The 22,902-nt window shown below is 37.8% G+C and overlaps 1 protein-coding gene across 4 annotated transcripts in view; it reads left to right on the top strand.

Moving 5' to 3' along the window:
- Positions 1–21,044, top strand: part of LOC127534345 (tumor necrosis factor receptor superfamily member 14-like) — a 42,028-nt gene extending 20,984 nt beyond the window's left edge. Inside the window, exons 1-10 of one of the 4 annotated variants that reach the window (XM_051949308.1) lie at positions 9,594–10,188; positions 14,621–14,754; positions 17,144–17,237; positions 18,084–18,209; positions 18,585–18,740; positions 19,231–19,318; positions 19,426–19,607; positions 19,718–19,752; positions 19,839–19,899; positions 19,983–21,044. In XM_051949308.1, the coding sequence (XP_051805268.1) occupies positions 14,713–14,754; positions 17,144–17,237; positions 18,084–18,209; positions 18,585–18,740; positions 19,231–19,318; positions 19,426–19,607; positions 19,718–19,752; positions 19,839–19,899; positions 19,983–19,987 (789 nt within the window). In that variant the 5' untranslated portion in view covers positions 9,594–10,188; positions 14,621–14,712 and the 3' untranslated portion in view covers positions 19,988–21,044. Of the gene's footprint in view, positions 1–9,593; positions 10,189–10,208; positions 10,353–14,620; positions 14,755–17,143; positions 17,238–18,083; positions 18,210–18,584; positions 18,741–19,230; positions 19,319–19,425; positions 19,608–19,717; positions 19,753–19,838; positions 19,900–19,982 lie in introns of those variants that run through there. The other 3 variants (XM_051949307.1, XM_051949305.1, XM_051949306.1) reach the window with 3 other exon arrangements.
- The last annotated feature ends 1,858 nt before the right edge of the window (positions 21,045–22,902 follow it).

Genomic DNA, 22,902 nt, shown 5'->3' with positions numbered 1-22,902 from the left:
TCCGGGTCAAAACCGCGTGGTTTCGGCGGTCAAATCATGGTTGCTAATGACTTTGTTGCCCCCTCTTAAAATGGCGGCGTGCGTTGCTGAGGAAGGTATGGTCACGTGTCCCCGACTCTGACGTCACTGCGAAAAGGTCTATAATAAAAAACGAGCCCAAAACTATTCTTACCTGTGGAAAGTTATTCCAAGTTTCCTTGTCTTGATCGTCCGATGTAGTGTGGAACTAGAGCCATTTGATTGACAGCTCAGTCCACCAAGTGAAAGCAAACTGATTTGCATTTTATTTCTTGGTGGTTATTTCATAATGGCCTGACACCATGAAATAGAAAAATGCAAATCAGTTTGCTCTGGGCGGGGCTTCCTTTTCAGGGTGGGGAGTCGTACCCGCACACAGGCTTCTGTCCTGACGCCAGCTCCGACCACGGCTGAAGTGAAGCCGTGTCACCGTGGAGCTTCGGCTGATTCTGCCATCAGACACTGAAAGGACGCTGCTAATTCGGTAAATTAATGTTTATTTTCTTATCAGTGGCAGAATAAGCCGAAGCTCAACGGTGACATGGCTTCACTTCAGCCGTGCTTGGGAGCTGGTGTCAGGCAGGACTCCTGTGTTCAGAATCCCCGCCCAGAGCAAACTGATTTGCATTTTTCCTTTTCTTGGTGGACTGAGGAAATATAAAGGGAAATAAATAAATAATTAAATAAATAAATAAATGTGGAAATATAAAGAGAAATAAATAATTTTCCTTTTTATTTATTTAATTATTTATTTCTCTTTATATTTCCACATTTATTTATTTATTTATTTATTTCTCTTTATATTTCCACATTTATTTATTTAATTATTTATTTATTTATATTTTGATTTGGCACTCCTATTACTCCATAGAACTCATCGTCATGTTCCTCAAATGATTCCTGAACAAAGTGTGAGAGGGTTCATGATCCTGCTGAAAGAGGTCACTGCCATCAGAGTGAACTTGGTCTGCGACAGTGTTTAGTAATGATTATCCACACTGTTGATAGCCAGAGTCATTGCTTTAGTATCTGATTCAATTATTAATATGGAAGTGAATCACTGACGGAATTTGTGGTGTGTTTTGGTGGTGATTTTGTGTGAAAAAAAACAGTAAGTGACGACCCTGAATTTGTCAATCTACTTGTCTTACAGCTGCTTATAGTTTTTTGTAGAGATCGGCCAACTGGTGTGACAAGGATAATGGAAACTTGTCTGGGGTCACTTATGACCCCAGAAAGATGTAAAGGTTTTTCACTATTGTATGCCTTAGTTTATTTATTTATTTTACCTCTAATCGCTATATTTCAGTGTTTTGCAGTGCACTATAGCTGGCAGACCTACATTTTTAGCCACAGCTGCCCTGGGGCAGACTGACTGGCTGCCAATCCACTCCTACAACCCCTCTGACCACCACCAACATTACACAGCACACACATTCATACACCAGTGTAAGTGGCAGCACTGGAGGTAAGGTGGGTAAAGTGTCTTGCATTGGATGAACGGCTTTGCCACTTGAGCCACAGCCGCCCCTAATCTAAATACTTCTCTGCATGTTACATTGCACACATACAGACAAGATGTTTGTGTCGATTTTGTTTTTATGTACTTTTGATTTACTATTGAGGAAACAAAAGGAGTAAAGTTTTAAAAGAAGTGGCAGACAAAGTGTGTCACGAATCTAGAGGGCTGGACCTGAGCAGACAGCCACACTACCAAGGCCGGGTGGAAATGAGAATGAGTTTTATTGTCAGGGAAGTGAGTGATGGCAGAGGGTGAGAGGAGCCGGTGTGTAGGGGGAGTGGCTGGTGGAGTCGGGGTTTAGGCCTGATGGTTCCGGAGCCGAAGTAGGGAGGACTTCAGAGGTCACCAGGAGGCGACAAGCAGCCGGCTTGCTGCTGCGGTTCTCTGGGTCGGCGAGAGTGGAGCTGGTCAGGGTTCCAAGGAGGGGGGTTCGGGCAGAATGGGGGATCCAGGAAGGGAATAACCGGTGCCGAACGGTTTCGGGAGGACAGACGAGGGATCAGGGCAGAGGGAGTCCTGGACAGCTGGGTCTGGATGAAAACAGAGGAGAAACAGGGTTAAAATAGCCACAAAAACCCAACAGACTTCTGCAGGCTAGAGAGCAAACTGACTGAAGAGTCTTGTTCAACAATCTGGCAGGGAGTGGAAGGATGAGCCGGTTCTTATTGCAGTGGAGTGTAATCAGGTCGATGTCCTTCAGCTGTCCGGGAGCCGTAGAGGTGGTTGATTGCCTGAGTGGAGTCAGCTGGGAAGTTGAACTCCACTCAGGCGCCGAGCTGCAGGGGGAGACAGGGGTAGAGGAGCGGATGGGAGACAGAGGGAGAGACAGGGGCAGAGGAGTGGATGGGAGACAGAGGGAGAGACAGGGGCAGAGGAGTGGATGGGAGACAGAGGGAGAGACAGGGGCAGAGGAGTGGATGGGAGACCGAAGGGAGAGACAGGGGCAGAGGAGCGGATGGGAGACAGAGGGAGAGACAGGGGCAGAGGAGCGGATGGGAGACAGAGGGAGAGACAGGGGCAGAGGAGCGGACGGGAGACCGAAGGGAGACACAGAGACCGAAACCAAGGGACAGAGAAAGAGAGGGGAGCATGAGTGGGAGAGGAACAGGAGAGGGAGAGAGGAGCAGATGGGAAAAGGGGTATTTGGGATGTCAGGTGGGGAAGGACAGGGGTGAGGAGGGAGCCCTGACAAAGTGTGTCTGAATAAATGTTATTGCGTTCTTACAATGCATCATATTGTTCATATGGTTTTACTTTAGCTCTGAGTCAAAAATGATTAAAATCCATGAATAATAAAAGAAGGTTATTTTAAAATATCCATCTTAAAATGCAGTGGAGTGGAATAGGTAAGAATGCACAAAAAGAGGCACTAAAGTAGACATATTCCTGTGTAAAATATAGTGGGATCATAAATGACCCCAGTCGGTCATTTTAGTCGCTAAAATAGCTTGGTCGCTTCAGGGTTAAAGACCTAATTATTTAAGTGACTACCAAAATGTGGCAATTAAAGCGGCAATGAATTTTATTGTCACATTAGTTGCTCTAGTTAGATTATTTACACACATTGACATAACTTTAATGTTTAATACATAAAGCAGAAATGTTTTGCCCGTAGGTGAACTTTCTCTCCTCAGATTCTCTGCAGTATCTCTTCCCCTGGACTATTTTTTAACAGTTTTCTCCCTGATAACCAAAACATTTTGAACTGAACCTCAATTAATCAGATCATTATTAACCTTTACTAAACCATATCAGTTTGTAAATTATTAACTCTGATACTGACACAGTTTTCAACATTAGTGTGTTGATAAATCTACACTCTAACCATTCAAACAATTTGTTCCCGCCATTTAAATAAATATGTGGCTGCAAGATAAAGAAAAAAAATCTAATTGTAGGATCTAGATAAATAAGTTGCGAACATTATTTTGATGCACTGAGTTGATATGATAATGTTGCATCAACTTAATATTGTAATTTAAACTGAAATGCTTTGTGTAATTACATCTTGTAACACTGGTCTTTTATCTCAGTAATGTTTTTGACTGCAATAATAGAGAGGTACATAATTCATTTCCTCATGTGTACCTATCAAATGTAAATTCATCGTGCCTTGTACATTGTCTCAATTATGTCTTTATTTTTAGCCTTATTGCACTTTTGTTTTCTTATTTCACTTCTTTCATGCTTCATCTTTATCCAGCTGCTGTAACATATACTTTTGTTAACCCTTCAATGAGGTTTGTTTTATCTTAACTTTTATTGTTCTGAGTGTAAATATAATAAAAAGAATTCTTTATTATGGAATGAGATCTGTACTCACTGAGTGTTCACTATCACAGTGTTCTACTGTGGTTCATAGAACAGTTCTGACTTCTTAATTCAGTCACATTTGATTTATTTATTTGATGATGACACACATTTGTATTAGACATGTATAGAGCTTCCTTAAAGTTTTAAACTGTCATGCTTGTTTGGGCTTTTAACTCAAATTTGAGCTGCGTAACACGATTGTCAAACCATAAAACCTGCGTCACTGTACTTAGCAGCATTAAAGACAATTATTTGTATTTAGTCTCTATGTGCTGGAGAAAAGACAGCAACTACATGAAAACAATCAGTACTAATATAAACCTCATATGGACAAAAGAAGATCATAGATGTTTCCATGATATAGAAAAACATGGCATACATCATTGTGACAAAAGAAATATAGTTTTCTGAAAAATAATTCTGAATTTTAAAATTGTTTTTTTTGTTTGTTTGTTTTTTTGCAAAGAAAAGTCTGTGATTATCATGTGTCATTATCTAGAAATTAACAACGCAAAAATATTTTTCTCAGAAAATATACTTCTTTATTGACACAGTATTTCCTCCTGCTATCTTAGCTTCTGTACAAATTTAGGCAAAATGACAATAATTATCTGTAATTAAACTTGTACTTTTTAAATACAAGTGTATGTCCATAATATCAATTTAAAAAATTTTCTTAGTGTTCTTTACAATGTAAATTCAAGCTGTTGTGATTTCAAACTTAATTCAAGTTGTAGTAACTTAATGAAACTGGCCCCAAAACTTCATTTCTCTTCACTTTGACTTCAGGATTTCAAGTTTCCTCCTTCATTTGAACAAACCTGGACAATGTCAGGTAATTAGGAAACAGAAAATGCATTTGATCTTAGAGGAAAAGTTCATTACTAACTTAATGTAGTTTGTTGGTTGAACATCATTTCATTAGAAATTGTCAAACCTCAACAATTTTAGCAGTTTCTTGTTCGTTTTAGTGCTTTTATTAAGGGCCATTTATGTCTAAAATGTTCTCAAATATATATGAAGAATGATTATTTGTGGGTAAAGCTCCACTTAAGCTCAGCATGCGCAGGACTGTGTAACAACGTAATAACTTATAACATCACCTGAGATGGAACTCGTCCTGATGACGGTGGTGGGAGTCAGGGAGGATGGCGTCTGTGGCGGCACGTACGTTACTGGCGAGGAGAAAGGCTGATGAAGGCGGTGGTGGCAGTTGGCATGACTGATCTGAGAATGGGCAAGAGATGGCAGAATGTAGTGAAGGATCAGGAAGTGAGATAGGAATTGAATCTGGTGGTGGGAAAGACAAGTCCTGGAACACAGTAGAATCGTGTCATAACAGACGTAAACGCAAAAAGCAATTAAAATGCAGAGACGCCTCCATGTCAGAGGACAATGAAAGTGATCAAAGAGTTGTGACAGTGGAAAGACAGAAAGATTTGTACAAAGTGATCATTAAACTTACCCAAGATGGTGCTTCGTTTGGTGAGTGGAATCCAATCCAGTTAACAAAGATTTTAAACAGGATGCTGGGTGAAATTAAAAGTGTCAAAATATTGCGTAATGGATCTCTATTAGTAATTTGTAGGGATAGTGCACAACAAGGCAAGGCAATCAGAATAAGTAAGATAGACGGAAAGACAGTACAATGCTCAATAATTGAGGATAAAAAGTTTGTGCGAGGGGTTATTAAAGGAGTCCCGAGAAATGTGACGGAACAACAAGTCATAGATAATGTAACAGGAGCCAAAGTTATTGAAGCAAAACGTCTGCAAACAACCAGGTATGGAGAAAAATGTAACAGTCTGTCTGTAATGATTAAAATGGATGAAACAGTGTTGCCAGAGAGAGTACTCATAGGATACATCAGCTATGTAGTCAGGCCCTATGTTCCGCCTCCACTGAGATGCTTTAAATGTCAGAAATATGGCCATGTAGCAGCAGTCTGTAAAGGAAAGCAAAGATGTGGAAGATGTGCAGGAGAACACGAATATGGCAAATGTGAAGCAGGAGCGAAACTTAAATGCTGTAACTGTGGAGGTGAACATAGTTCAGCTTATCGGGGGTGTGAAGCCAGCAAAAGAGCAACAGAGGTACAGTGGGTCAAAATTTCTCAAGGGGTAACATATGCCGAAGCAGCCAGAAAGGTATCAGTCAAAGAAACAAAAGTAAGTACAGAAAACAAGCAAGTGGAGTCATGTAAAGGATGTCAGAAAATTAAAGAAGACACATTGATCATGAGGAAAAGGGAGTTTATTCTTTTTATGGTTGATGTAATAAATTGCTCAGCACAAACTGAAAGGAAAACAGAAAAAATAAAAATCATAGTAAAATCAGCAGAGAAATATCTTGGGATGAAAGGGTTGCACTGGGAGGGTGTGGAAGAAATGCTTAATGGCTATCCTCCTAACTTGCAGACATGGGTTGGTGGTTCTACATGTTCATAATTATTCTGCAGTATAATGCTAGAAGCCTTATAGCTAATGGACAGGAATTCAAGCAATATGTTAATCAATTACATAATAAACCTCATGTAATATGTATACAGGAAACATGGTTAAAACCTCAACTGAACTTTATTATACTTGGATATACTACAATAAGGAAAGACAGAGAAATGGGTCAAGGAGGAGGAGTTGCTACGTTTATACAAAATGGAATAAGCTATAGTATCAGCATTGGTAAGGAACAAGAAACTAACTATTAAAACCTGGACTGGAAATGATAATGTAACAATAGTTAACTACTACAACCCGTGCAATAAATTAACATTGGCTTCATTAAATAACATAGCTGGGCAGATGCAAGACAACATTGTATGGTGTGGGGACTTTAATGCTCATAATACACTTTGGGGAAGCAAAAATACAGATGTTAATGGGTTGGCAGTCGAAGAATTTATTGAGGACAATGATTTAGTTTCTATTAATGATGGTAAAGGTACAAGATATAACATTTTGAATAATACTGAAAGTGCAATTGATCTAACATTGGTGTCTAATGGTATTTCAGGTATAAGTATTTGGAAAGTGCTGAACAGTTCTCCACTCGGTAGTGATCATTACCCAATAGAAACCAGAGTTGGAATAGATGTACACCTGAAAAGAGCAGAGGATTCCAAGGTGGAAACTAGAAAAAGCTGACTGGGAAGCATTTGCAGCTAAGAGTGAGATCAAATGTGAGGATATTTTTAAAGAAAGAAGAGTAGATATACATGAGGTAAATCAAAAAATAGTTGAACATATCATTCAAGCAGCCGAGAAAACAATACCAAAAAGTTCAGGAAAGAGTAAAAAGAAAAATGTACAGCCGGATAGCAATTGTGAAATGGCTATCAAGAGAAGGAACAAAGCTTTTAAAAAACTGAAAATGCAACATAATTTAGAATCCCTTATTCAGTATAAAAGAGCTGTAGCAATGGTTCGAAAAACAATTAAAATAGCAAAACGTTCATATTGGAGGGGATACTGTAATAAAATAGGAAGAAAAACACTGTTGTCAGTGGTTTGGAGAACAGTACGGAAAATGAATGGAGTCAAGAGCAAGTTTGGGATACCAGTCTTATGTAGTGCAAACAATATTGCAATCAGCAACATAGAAAAGGCAGAACTTTTGGTAAATACTTTTGTGAAGGTCCATAGTTCTGATAACATATCAGCAATAGCAAGGCAATGTAGAAATAACACCCTCTAACAATATCCAGGAGTGACAGAAAGGCATAATATCACAGGATATAATTTGGATGTACCATTTTCCTTGTTAGAACTAAAAAGAAAACAAACAGCACCAGGAAAAGATGGAATATGTTATAAAATGCTGGCACATATGACAGATAGTTCACTTCTAACAATACTTAAGTTATTTAATGTAATATGGGACTCAGGAAATATACCTTTTACATGGAAACAGTCAGTTATAGTACCACTACTTAAAGCTGGTAAGGATCCATCAGACCCAGCAAGTTACAAACCCATAGCTTTAACATCTCAGCTTGGTAAAACAATGGAAAAAATGGTTACGCAGAGGCTAACATACTATGTAGAAAGCAGAAACTTAATATCTGCAAACCAAAGTGGGTTTAGAAAAGGAAGAAACACAGCGGATTCTGTGCTTTGTCTGAAATCTGAAATTAGGAAAGCACAAGCAAACAAAGAAATTGTGATAGCTGTCTTTTTTGATGTGGAAAAGGCATATGATATGTTGTGGAAAGAGGGGCTGCGCATTAAGCTAGATAAGATGGGAGTAGGAGGTAAAATGTTTAATTGGGTGTCAGCATTCTTGGCAGAGAGACAAATACAGGTAAGGGTAGGTGTTGAGCCCTCCAGTATAAATAATATTGAAAATGGAACTCCACAAGGAAGTGTGTGCAGTCCAATATTGTTTAATATTATGATAAATGATATTTTTGATGAAGTAGAAAATACAGTAGGGAAGTCTTTACATGCAGATGATGGAGCCCTTTGGGTAAGGGGAAGAAATTTTAAGTATGTAGAAAAGAAAATACTAAAAGCAATAGGAAAGGTAGAGGAATGGACTGTTAAATGGGGTTTTAAACTTTCAGTGTCCAAATCTCAAGTAATATGTTTTGCAAAACGACATAAAGAAATATCATTGAAGTTATATGGTCAGGCACTAGAACAAGTAAAGGAAGTTAAATTTTTGGGATTAATATTTGATGAAAAACTCACATGGGGACAGCATATTGAGAAAATAAGAAATAAATGTAAAAAGGTCAATAACTTGTTGAGATGTCTTTCAGGCCAAGACTGGAGAGCTAATAGAAGATCACTTTTAAATATTTACAGAACACTCATGAGATCAACATTTGACTATGGATGTTTACCCTATATGTCTGCATCTGAAACAAATTTAGAGAAACTTGACATAGTACAAAATGAAGCCATTCGTATCTGCACTGGAGCATTTAAGACATCCCCAATCTCACCATTGCAAGAAGAGGTGGGTGAAATGCCTCTGGAAATAAGGAGAAATAAGATCATGCTGACATATTGGGTTAATTTGGAGGGGCAGAGTTCAATACATCCAACTAAAGCAGTGTTGCAGGAGAGTTGGGAACATAGGAAAAGTAAAAGTAAAAGTTTTGGGTGGAAAAGCAAAGAACTAGCACAAAAATTAGGATTAACAGGGTTAAACATCAGTAAAACGGTTCCTATATCAATCATGCCCCCTTGGAACTTCATCAATATAACAGTTGATACTCAGTTATTGGTATCTGTCAAAAACAACCGCAAAAAATACCAGTGTGGGCGATAGTACAAAAGTATATTAATCAAAGTATGTGGGAAAAGTGTTCTTTTTTACAGACGGCTCAAAAGATCCAGAAACAGGATGCAAAGGGGCAGCAGTTTTTATTCCACAATATGAAAAAGCCATTAAAAAGAGGTTGTTGGGTCATTTGTCAATATACACAGTAGAAATGATGGGGATAATATTAGCTTTTTAGTGGGTGGAGGACAACAGTCAACAGAATGTAATTGTAGCAACAGACAGCATCTCAGCGCTTCAAAGTATTCAGTCAGGAAAATCATGCAGGCAAATCTTTTATTGGAAATATTTCACCAACTGTATAGACTACATAACAATAAAGTGGATGTTTCTTTTCTTTGGGTTCCGGCACATGCAGGAATAGAAGGAAATGAAGCAGCAGATATTTTGGCCAAACAATCAATAAAATCCATTGCAGTAAATATTGAAATACCACTAAGTAAGGATGAAGTAAAATCTATCATTAAGAAACATATGTACAAAATATGGCAGGAAAACTGGGCCATCACAATCACAGGGAGACATTTATATAACATACAACCACAAATCAAAAAGAGTGAAACACGGGGCAGGAATAGAAGAGAAGAAATTATCATAACACGACTCAGGATAGGGCATGCAGGGCTTAACCAAACGTTACATAAAATAGGGAAGCATCCGACAGGCCTGTGCTCAGAGTGTTCACGGTTATAAACAGTTCAGCATGTATTACTGGAGTGCAGTAAGTATAAGGAGGAGCGAAAGAGGGTGAGGCAAATGTTGCAGAGAGAAAAACAGGAGTTAACTTTAGGTAGTCTTTTAGGGAGTGCATTACAGAAAGGATTAGGTGTTCTAATGAATTATTTGACGGTAACGGGGTTAGGAAATAGGATATAGGTTTTGTTTTTGTTTTTGTTTTGTTTTTTCTGACCATCTCTTGACTCACACTCCAGTCCAGTAGGTGGCGGTAAATGCACCTAAAAGTTGGTTGCCAACCGCCAATAAAAAGAACGAAAGAAAGAAAGAACTCGTCCTGATAGGCTGTGGGATACATGGGAGGGGCTGCGCAGGTAAGTTCAGCAGCTTTCACCTGAACCTTTCTTTTCCGGCTTTTTCCCTTCTGAAGAGGTGCTTGTCGTGTTAACGCACAAGATCTTATTTTTAGGTGTATTTCAAATTGAAATTATTTTTTCTGCTTGCCCTATTGCGAAAGAGATTAATCATCACATCGACGGTAAGAGTCCTGAATTTATGTCTGACTGTTATTTGTTAAAGTATCTCTCATCAGTACATTGTATATTATGTACTGTATATTGTTAGCATACCGGTTGAACTTCTCAATGTTCCAGTTTGTGCAGAAAACTGCAGCAGAATCTGGTTTTATTTACTCTGTGTCCAGACTGTAGGCGAGAACTGATTTCCTTCGGGGCAGTAGCATTAGCTCAAAACGCGTTTCTGTAGAAAAGAACCTGAGAAAACTGCAGCGTCTGCCTGTTTACTGTGTAACCTGCAGAGTGGAGTTGATTTTAATGCAGGAAAGAACCAAGAAAGTAATCTTTAAACAGAAATCACACTGTTTTCTGACTACACCTCGACAGTCAGTGGTTGAATCTGTAAGTGGGGAGCTAAAGCAGCAGTGCAACTCCGTAGCTGCTGGACTGATCGTCGATACGTTGCCTCGCCTCCACACACTGCGGTCAAGCCAGCCGCCTCTCGTTTCTCCGTCGTCAAGCCAGCCGCTCCTACATTTTCAGTGCGCTCTTACCGTCAGGTTACGGTAAATGCACCACCGCGCAGCAACTATTTCCGGTTTAAAAAAATAAAGCGCTGCATTCGCAGATGTATTATACAGCGATGTTTTAAGTAACTGACTCAGCTTAACTGTTAACTATCGAATTGTACGGCTAATATTTACACTAAATAAATACAGGGCTTAAAGTTTTCCGGCGCCGCGCCGGATTTCCGGCGCATGGAAGTGTACCATTTAAAAAATTTCATCCATCTCCGTCCCGAAGGCTCCAAGCATGTGCGTCATTGTGCATTCAGTTGCTCCGCTTTAATCAATCAAACTCCAAATCCTACATTAAAAAATATACACCTTCTGTCCAGGCATGCGACTTTCTGATAGAACTTTTATCCAATTACAGTTTTCTAACTGCGAGTGCGCATCGACTGCTGGGTGCACGATATGCTGCGCCCTCTTGGTTCGGCATCGTCAGTGCTGCTGAGCCGCTGATAAGAAATAACAGTATCCCACAAACAAAATCCAAATTTGCAATATTTGTTGGTGTTTTTTGTAATTATATTTAAAGGGAATTACTGGAAACACATTGATATATATATTGCAAATTATTTTATTTCTGCTTGGACTGTATACCCATTCCATATGTGTCCCAGCCCTGTGGCTGCCTGGTCTCTCCAGAGCGCACGGAGCTCCAATCTGTGAGTGGTGCGGTGAAGAATCGAGCAGCTGATCACTGGTCAATAGCGTTGGAGCTTGTGTTTAGCCCAAAGACGCAGATACTAAAGTTTGCTCAGACTTTGTGTGACAGAGGAGAGAGGATGTGTCTCTGCTGATTAACAAAGAGAGCAGCCGCTGCCGCGATCCCTGAGCCGCGGTGCGTTGACTCGCCCCATTGGCGTAAGTGCGTCAATGGCGATGCGCGTGCACGCCCCACAGTCCCCATGATTTCGCCACAAAATAAAAACAAACGGGCTTAGGTATTGAATTTTAAAAAGTAACAAAAACAGAAGGTGTTGATTTTGTTTGATTTCTTAATCTTTAAACATTTTCTATGTTTTACAACGGCAAAAGGAAAAAAGGAAACAGCTGTTTAGTTTGCTGGATTTTATTTTGAAAGGAAAAGAATCAAAGATCAAGCCATAGGGATTTGTCCCATATTCTACTCAGAACATCTGTTTAGTTAAATATGCACAAACTGAATGTAGCTTAGGTGATATTAACCTTTTTTATTTGAGGACATATAGCATGTTTGTAATAATGAGTTAAATAGCTCTCGGCAGATTTTGTGACCTTATGCATCTCAATGATGTCTAGCCACAAACAAAAACTCTCCAATCTTAAGCAAATATTATTAGTAAGAACAGAACGAACGTATGGGTTGTGTGAAATGAATAATGGATAGATAGTTAAATAAGAATGTTCTTAGCCTGCTTTTCACTGTTTTTTCTTCCCAAAATATAGATAAAAAATAGAAACATTTTTTCTGCCTTTTTTCAAACGACCCATCGCACAACTCTGACTCCAAATGGTGTTCTGGATATTGAGCAGCACGTGTGTTACGGGCTCAGTCCATTGGATACTTATTTAATTGAAAATTAAAGGTTAACTTACGTGAGGCAGAAAAAAGAAGAGCAAAGACCTGACGTGACGTATGTTACATTATGTTATGATACGGCACTCAAATATAGGGATTTGTAGTTCATAGGTTCTTTGTCACACTTAGAAACATTGAATGAACATTTGGACACAATTAATGTTTTGTGAATTTTTCATGTATTTTATACTGTAATTATGAGCATTACAGCTCTATAAGTCCCAGGTCATGTGATCTTTGGGCTAAATAGATTTAGGCCTGGTTTATTACACAGACTTTATTATTGCTTTTGGAGACTATTAATATTTTTTTAGTGAGTTTTTAATTCATTTCAAAATGTAAATATTAGTATTTTAGCTCAATAGCTCCCAAGTCATGTGACCTACAGACACCAAATCTATGCAGGATTAGAGCATCTCATAGAGTGATCAAGACACAGCACTTTTTATTCCATCTGGATACTTTGCATATTTTATATTGATATTTAACTGTAAATATTAGCATTTTGGCTCAATAGCTCCCAGGTCATGCGACCTAGAGACTCCAAATCAATAAGGATTGACAGGACTGTAAAAGGTGATCAAGACACACCAGGTTTTATTACATTTGAATGCTTCATGAATTTATTATTAATTTTTTACAGTACGTATTAGCATTTTAGCTCAATAGCTACCAGGTCATGTGACCCAGAGACTCCAAATCTATTTGGGATTATAGTATGACACAGACTGATCAAGACACAGCATTTTTTATTCCATTTGGAAACTTAATCAATTTATTATTAATTGTTTACAGTCAGTATTAGCATTTTAGCTCAATAGCTCTCAGGTCATGTGACTTATTGACCCCAAACCAGTGCAGAATGATAGTGCTACTAAGGATGGTCAACATACGCCAATTTATATTTGATTTCAGGACATTATTGATTTTTAACAGTTTTTTTACAGTAAATATTAGCCTTTTTGTTCAATAGCTCTCAGGTCATGTGACTTATTGACCCCAAACTAATGCAGAATGATAGTGCTACTAAAGATGGTCAACATACGCCAATTTATATTTGATTTTAGGTCATTATTGATTTTTAACAGTTTTTTTTTTATACAGTAAATATTAGCTTTTTTGCTCAATAGCTCTTAGGTAATGTGACGTATTGACCCCAAACTAATGCAGAATCACAATCCTACCTTACCTGGTCAGCATACGCCAAAGAAGAAGAAATAGTTTGGCTTAAAAGATTTTAAAGCAAAAAATTAAACATTTTTTAATGTAAATATCAGCATGTCTTCTCATTACGGTCCAGATCATGTGACTTTTCGACTCAGGTTTATTTTATTATCACACTAATAGATCACCGGGATGACACACATCACTTTTTATTTGAATTCACCATTTTTAAGACAGACAGACAGACAGATAGATAAACAAGTTTTCAGCTTCTTATACTTCAAGTTATTTATTTAGTGTAAATATTAGCCGTACAATTCGATGGTTAGCAGTTAAGCTGAGTCAGTTACTTAAAACATCGCTGTATAATACATCTGCGAATGCAGCGCTTTATTTTTTAAACCGGAAATAGTTGCTGCGCGGTGGTGCATTTACCGTAAGCTGACGGTAAGAGCGCACTGAAAATGTAGGAGCGGCTGGCTTGACCGCAGTGGTCTGTTTCCATATGTAATTTCATACATGTGAGTGATGGAGAAATGAATTTTCGACATAGCTCCGGTATTTAGCCAGGCAGGCAGCTTAGCAGCTCAGCGAGCAGCTCGGCTAGCGAAAAGTATGGGGCAGCTGGCCCCCTCCCCGCGTCAAAGTCCGCCCTAACATGCTGCTCTGAGACCAGAAACATTCAGATTTATTCCTGAATCAGGCTCCTCTGAACATCTGTCAGTGTTATAAAAGGAATTTTGAAAGGAAACAAACAGATGAAGTTGAAATAAAGTGAACTTTGAGCAGCTCGTCATGGTTCAATGATCTGTTATTTCTGACTAAAGAGAAGTAAACATTAAGCTGCTTCTAAACAGCTCTGCAGCTGCATGTTGACACTTTAAACTCTTTTCCTGCACAAATCTGGTGCTAAGCAGGTTAACAATGATTCTGTTCCCCACAGTAAACAGGTTTCAGTGCTGGTTAGAACAGTTTTGATCTGGTTTCTTTCTGCTTCCAGAAGTTTTCCTGCAGCTACAACTCAACAAATCTCAATTCTCAGTGAGGTGGTGTCTTCAGATCAAGAAAAACTACAACTTTCAGCCTGACAAAATGATTTGGAGAAGAAAACTTTTGACGCCTGCAATGTTTTTGGTAAAACAAGTTTGTATTTGACAATCAGTCATTTATTCATCAGGTTTCATCTCCTCTCCAACGTTTCTGTACTCTTGCTTCATTTTCTGACGTTGTTCTTTCTGATTTTCCACATACATGAATCAAATCAGAAACTGAAGCTGCTGTTGTGTTCATCATGTGAGGTGGGAGGAGACAGTTTGGTGAAGGTGATGTTAGACTGAGGTCCAGAAATATCTCTGGCAGTGCAGTAAAGTAGGAGGACGTCTGACTTTACCCTGTTAGACCTTTGAGGTTCAGATGAGTTCAGTGTATTGTGAACTTCAGCATCACTCCCCCCTAACAAAGCCACACTGACAACTGTCACACAAATGTGACCTCAACAACACTTATATGACTGAGTGAATCAGACTGTGTTTGACTTGGTGCTGGTGTTTCTATAAGTGATCATTAAATGTGGTCTGAATGTGGTTTTGGTTCATGCTATATACTTTATAGTAAATTCCTATGAACATTCTAGAAATAGTTCATGAATCTCAACAGTATTATTGCAAACAAATGTACGTATTGATTTATACAGTTTCATTCTATAACTCCTCATATGAAGTATAACTTACATGTGAGCAGTTGTTGCATGTTCAATACCTGCATAATTCAGCTGTAGTTAGAGGTCATCATCACATGTGTTTATGGTTTTAACAGGAAGACAGCAGTACAGATGTGTTGCAGAGACTGTATTTCTCACCTGCAGATGCTTTTTCGACACTTCAGGCAGTTTATGTTTGTTCTATATTCTAGAGGGCTCAGTATCGTTGCAACACCTCAAAAACTACACTGGGGAAGTGTCAGCTTGAACAAACTCTGCAATGTCCTATATATATATATATATATATATATATAAATAATCTTTCTTTTAGTACACATGAATTTATACCTTTTTAGACAAACATGTATCTATAGTCTGGTAGACTTGTTGCACTGTGCATTTGCTGCTGGTTTATACACGACTATAATTACACCTTTGCTGAATAGCAGAGTAGAGCTGGTGTTAGACAGAGCAATTATTTAACTTAAAACTCGTAAAATGGAAAAGAAACATATATTTATTTTCTGACCTTTGGGTTCATCCACTTGATTGAGTTGTTTTGTCTCTAATCGTGACAATAAACAGCAGTTTCTCAATAAAAAAAGCTCCAATGAGTGCTGCTAGAAGAGCAATACTTGTTGTTTAATCAGCTCTATTAGTGGATTAATGATGATGTCAAGCTGTTGTGACTGAACCAAGGAGGAGTTTTCAGGGTCCAGACAGCAGAATCCACCAGACTGACTAAAGACAACATGTATTCTAAATATCATTTGATTTCCCCTCAGTAAATCCACTATGTTGGCCTCGCTGTGTGTCTGTGGTGACTTAAAGGATAACACCAGTGTTTCCTAACTTGTCCTCTATTGGATCATGTTCTTGGGTGTAAATGGAGGTAGAAATAAATGAACAGATAAAAGCCAAACAGCTACAATCCAGTCTAGGACATTTTTTAATACTACTGGTTCACTGAGTGATAGTTTCTGCTGTTATCCTGCCATGCTTTCATGTGCACTGATACCAGAACAACTTTCTGACATCATTACAGTCATTCTCTCTGCAAACATGATGGTCTCTGTATGGACAGAAGAGTTTTCATGTGTTTGTAGAACAACTAACCACAGTTTCAGTGTCCCACCCCTGAAGTAGTCAGTGAAAGCTTCACAAAGTCATTTTATTGCCCCAATTTTAAAAGGGTACAAACAGTTCATTGATATTTTTCATGTTTTAGGGGGTATCATGATGCACTTTCTGGACTCTGGATGAATCCAACTCTTCTTCTGTGACACATTAGACACACATTTGACTGTAAAGGAAACCAAATCTGTAATGTTCTTGTAATCACAATCTGAGCCTGCCGATGGCAAAAACAAGCGTTTCAACTTTGACTCAAACATAATACAAACATAATGACCCATGAGATTACATTGCAGCTGTTTGGCAGCTGTCGGACAAAATGTTCTTTTTTAATACTTGACCAATCCCAAACATTTTTTCCTCGAATCATTTTACACTTGAGAAAGCAGAGAAATGATGCCAAAGTTAAAAAATACTAGATTTATCCTTTAAATGTCGTTTAAGTCAGGCGGATATGTTGGTCTCGAGGTATTGTCGAGGGAAAATTTGGCCAAAATTAAAATTAAATCCTCTCTCCTGCGTAAATCAGTTAAAGTGAGGAAAAATGGAAAAAGATTGTAACAAGTTGGCATTTCTGTCTGATAACAGGTAACTTCCTGTACCATCATCACCTCACCTCAGGTCTTCTTCTCTGTCTCATTTTTAACTGAGGCTTCTCTGACATAGAAAAACCTTTTCTTATCTCCACAGATCATTGTGATGAAAGTCTTCACTGGTCACACTCTAACATGTCATCCAGCAGAATATCAGATAGGGAATGAATGCTGTCCAATGTGTCCTGCAGGTAAGATCCAACTGGATGTTTTGGTCATCACATGTGACGTCCTGTCCTACAACATGCATCTGACAAATAAAAAAATGATTAAATAAAAGTAAACTATTTTTTTAATTAATATTTATTTTGTGAACTTTGCATTGTAACAAACACACATTAAAATAGTCAAATGACAGTTAACAAAACAGTAAAATATATTAATTTAAATTAAGCGTAAAACCAATTCATTTGTAGACATTTTTATTATATATTTTGGAAAAAAAAACACTATTACAGTATTTTCCTTCAAATATTACAATCAAACATTTTCAAGAAATGTAATTAAAATCTGCAGTCAAACTTTTAATTTGACAGTTTTGACTTAAATTATCATTAAACATCTTTAAATAAGTGTCAGAGGCTCAAAACTGTCTTATTTTGAAAGACACAGAAAGTAAGCTGTTGAATTAAAACACTTTATTTCAGTTTATTCAGATTGAATGTAGAATATCAATAAATGCATTCAACATAATAAAAACAAAGTTTGTTTATTTTGAAAGCAGAATAACAGTTTAAATATGAAAGTACAGAAAATTATAAAACGAATAAAATTTAGCTTAAAATGATCAGGAAAAGCTTTAAATTGATAGAATGAGCATTAACCTTTACAGCAAGAGCTGCATTTAAGTTAGAGATTATTATTGTCATTTAATAGCTGTTCTAAGAGAGTTATTTTCTGTAAAATTAAGATTTTTTTTACAGTGTAGCTTCATCTATTTGGGATAACAGTGTAGCAGGAAACATGAACTGTATGAGAGTTTAGTTAAAAGGAAGCAGGACTGTGTTAAACTAACTTGATAATTTTATTTTCACCAGGAAGTCGAGTTAAAACTGATTGTACAGAGTTCAGAACGACATCATGTCTGCCCTGCCTCGATGGAACATATGTGGAAAAACCCACTGGGCGGAAAAATTGTTTCGACTGCACCAACTGTGATGAAGGTTTGTTGATTTTTTTTTTTTTTTAGAGATGTTCTGGTTTAAACTTGTCTGGTTACTGCTTGTTCCTCTGTTATTGCTCTATAATAACTGAGGCAGCTGCTGAATATTGATGTAACAGAGTCATCACAGAGACTCAGTTTGATGAGTTTATTACACATTATTGACCGAAATGACAGACTCTGTGCAGAAACAAAGTCATGAATCAGATTCAGTATTTCTATGAAACAATGATGAGATGCTGTGTTAGTTGCTGGAATGACAGACCAAACTCCCAAAAATCAAATGTTCACATGTTGATATGTAAAGTTACTTGAAATCAAATCCAAATGATCTATTTTCTCAAGTTCTCTGTGCATCTACAAACTTTCCTGACAGGTTTGGGTCTGAAGGTAAAGACATCATGTACAACAACATCAAATACAGTTTGTGAACCACTGGAGGGATTCTACTGTATTGATCCAAGAGGGAACAACTGTGTAGCAGCACAGAAACACACAATCTGTCATCCAGGACAATACATCAACCAAAAAGGTTGGTATTTCTGGCAAAGTTTTAAATGAGAACAGCATAAATTCAGGGAGTCTGACCTTATTATAGTTTCATTTAGTTGTGATTTGAGTAAAGAAGCACCAGAATTAGACAAAAGGAAGATAAAATAATGATCTGATCTGACCAACAGCTGGTAAAACTACATCGTCTACACATTTGATCTTTTCTTTCTCTTTTGTCTTGAACCAGCCTCAACCATGTCTTCAAATTAATCACAAAACACAGTTTTACCAAAGATTCTTTGTGGTTCTTGCAGCTAAAACTAGACTTTATTAATGAATGTTTGCTGATTTGTCCTTTAATATTTTCTTCTGCTGATTCCAGTCTGATCTTCTCCTCAGCAGAATGATTAACTGATTAAATCTGTTGGATTGTTGTTCTGTCTGCTCATCATTCATCATGTAACACTTTGAGTCCTTCATAATGTCATTCTGAAGTGGTTTCTACACATCTATGATTTGTGTTTGTGCAGGAACAGCCTTCACAGACACTGTGTGCTCTGACTGCAGCGCTGGAACATTTTCAGATGGAACATTTACATCTTGTCAGCCACATTTTCAGTAAGTGAAGCTTTAAATCACACATGGAGACACCTGACTTTTAACAACAGCAGAGAATCTGTTGGATCTGAACATGGTCCTGTAAAATTGTCCTTCTGTCTTTACAGATGTGAATCAAACCTTCAAGTGATAAAACCAGGAACTTCTTCTACTGATGCTGAATGTGGAGAAAAACGTTCAAATGTCGCAGCAATTGTGGCTATTGTCTGTGTTTTATTTATTTTATTAATAATTGCTGCAGTAGTTTATTGGTTTTGCTTCAGAAAGAAGAAAATGTGTTACAGACCAGGTGAGGATGACAGAACAATGAAAATGTTAACATGGTTTTTCTGGATGAGAATATTTCTGCCAAGTCATGACTCTGCTGATTAAGATGTTTTTCTTGGTTTTGTTTCATAGAAGAAAAAAACACAAATCCAGTCATTTTCAGTCAAGTAAGTTTGTTTCTGTCTTGTGTGTTCACTGTTTACAACACTTTGTTTGTCAGTTAAATTGAATCATGTCCTTATTGTTTTTTCAGCCTTCGTTAGAAAATGGAGAACTATCACCATCAGAGACTGTTCCTATGAGAATATCACCAGGTAGGACAGCAGTGTGTTGTTCTCTGAAATGTTCATGAGGTCAATGAAGTTTCTGCTTTAAATGACAGTTTTTCTCTCCTCAGACTAAAACCATCTGCAGGACAACAGGTAGGACTCAGAGTCCTGCAGAGTAAAAGTACTTCAGAGTCCAGTTTTAATCCATCTGGATGCTGACACATCGTCTTTGCAGTTTACTGAAGTAAAACAACAGTGAGCTGAGTTTCCTGCTTCCTGCTGGATCTTTGTCTGACTACAGAAAACAAAGTTTCTCTGGAATACATCCATCCATTCTCTATACACCGCTTTATCCTCACTAGTGTCGCAGGGGGTGCTGGAGCCTATCCCAGCTGACTCGAGTAAAGGCAGAGGACACCCTGGACAGGTCACCAGTCTGTCTCAGGGCTACATATACAGACACACAATCACACTCACATTCACACCTACAGACAATTTAGAATTATCAATTAATCTCAGCATATTTTTGGACTGTGGGAGGAAGCCGGAGTGCCCGGAGAAAACCCACACATGCACAGGGAGAACATGCAAACTCCATGCAGAAAGATCCCAGGCCCACCCCGGGATTCAAACTGGGGATCTTCTTGCTGCAAGGCGAAAGTGCTAACCACTATGCCGCTGTGCAGCCCCTCTGGAATACAACAGATGGAAAATAAATTTATAGACTCACTGACTCCATTGATCTTCTGCTCACAGTTGGAGCAACTTCAGACTGAAGCTGGACTTTAAATGAGGACAAACTGCTGGAACAGAAGATAATGTGACTTTTTCTGAAGCATGATGGACTAATGGCTGCCATGAGGTGGAAGATTTTCTGAACAACTGACTGTTTTATGAAGCTGCACAGGTTGTAAATTTAAACCAGTTTGTGGTCAACAGCACTACAGTTGCAATCATTTGGGTTTTTTTTTCATGTTTTTGCAGTTTCTGTTCCTCAGTTTCATGCTGTCAGTTTCTCTTTCCAATTGAGTATACATTCAGTTTGCTTTTTTGTGTAAATATTGTACAGATTTCCATCTGCAGATGGAAATTAGCTTAAAGCTAACTGTGGAGCAATGCATCAAATGGAAACATTTATGTTTAATATTGTACATGGTCCCTTTTTAAATAAACTGATAATAATAAAAAGATTTACATGAGCCAATCTGCTTTTATACACCCTTTTTTTTTTTTTTTAAATATTTAAGGCAGAAACATTTTGAGTCAGAGGCCACAGAGAGTCAGAGCAGATAATAAAGCTGAAATGTGTCTTAATATTTACAGATTTGATGTTGACACTGTCCCTAAAGGATAATTCTAGTTTATTTCCACCTGTTGTGTTTCCCATTAATGTTCCTATTGTGGCTCTATGAATCATACTAACTCTGTTCTCTCCACCTCTAATGTAGCAGGAAAACGAGGATTCACACAAAACCTGGTTTTTATATGAATCATTTTATGTTTAATTTCATTTTATTTTTTGTCAGATTAAAATGAAACATAAATTTGCTGCTTGGAGCTACATTTTTAAAACTCCAGTAAGGATCTCTGTCCTTGGATTCTTGCATTTTCATCCATGAATGTCGGTTTGTTTACATATGTGAGGATGATCTTCTGGAAGTTCTGCAGCTAAATGCAGTGATGGATCAACTGTGGACCATTATGAGGAAAGTCATGGATCATTTTAGTTTATTGCAAGAGGAGTTCACAAATAAGACACTAAAGCAAAATTGAAGACGCCACTTAAAGGATGGAGGCAGAAAGATGTCAGGAAACTGGTGTTGTCCTGCATTTACGCCAGATTTGGAAAATCTCTATATGACAGCTGGTAGCCTAGTATTAGTTAATAACCTTTTCTCTAATCATCCAGACAGTCACCATTTTTCAGTGTAATATTCAGAGTTTACTGGTTCATGCTCACATTCCTTTTACTTTATCTGTAAAACTAGAAAACTACAAGTTTGAGAGTGGATCTTCAACCTGTGTGTGTCCTTCAGCTGAGTCTCTTATCTATCATTCCACATCTGTACATGTGAAAGTGAAAGCAGTCTGTATAGGATCTTTATTTTTAGCTTTAATATACTTTTGCATTTCTTGCCTCATTTGTTTCCAGCTGCTCTAATATGTAAATATCTCCTGTAATATCTGACGTTCACAGTGAACTTCACAGCTCAGATGCAGCTTCAAATAAAAGTAGAAACATGAGAGAGACGCTTTATTTGGTTTGGAGCCTCTGCAGTCAGTGTAGCTTTAACAGTATTCAGCCCACATTCAGACAGACCGTGGGAGGTTTACATTCCTGTGATTCTCAGTTCTGCTGCAGTGAGCTTTGTGCTGTGGTTTTTACTTACTAGTATGATTGTTGTTTTTTCTGTTGTTGCTTTCGTTTTAGTGTCACAGGCTGCTGAAGGCCTAAAATGGAACTTGAACCTTGTGAGTCACACCTATGGTAACTAGACCAGAGGAAACCAACAGTGATGAAGGCTCCTCCCTAACATGCTCTAATATTTGGATCACATTGCAGGCGGTGGTTGTTTTTACTAAAACTGGAACATCCAGTTCTACTCACTGCACCAACAACTAGAATAAGATGGAAAGCAACCTAAAGCTTCTGCAGCATCGTTGTCATGGTTACAGCCAGTCAGAGTTTTAATTTTATTTCTTGCTTTGCTGCTCTGGTTTAGTTGGTTCATTTGTTTTTGTAACTATTTTACTAACTTTGCCTTTTATATTGTTAATGTTGTCCAATTTTTGCATTTGTTTGTCTGCATCTTGTATGTAAAAAAAGGCCTAATAAACATTTAAAATAATATTTATTCAATTATACCTTACAAAATGAACATACACACACACACACACACACACACACACACAATTATGAATTAGTATTTTAATGGCATTTAACTGAAAATAAAATAGAAAAACATTATGTATGGTATATAATGTACAATTGACAGGGGGTGTATATATTTGTAGATTTAAATTACAGTGTATATTATAATATGTAAT

Source organism: Acanthochromis polyacanthus, chromosome 6 (genome assembly GCF_021347895.1).
Source record: "Acanthochromis polyacanthus isolate Apoly-LR-REF ecotype Palm Island chromosome 6, KAUST_Apoly_ChrSc, whole genome shotgun sequence".
In the NCBI taxonomy this organism is placed as follows: domain Eukaryota; kingdom Metazoa; phylum Chordata; class Actinopteri; family Pomacentridae; genus Acanthochromis; species Acanthochromis polyacanthus.
This window is presented reverse-complemented; position numbering and strand designations above follow the sequence as displayed.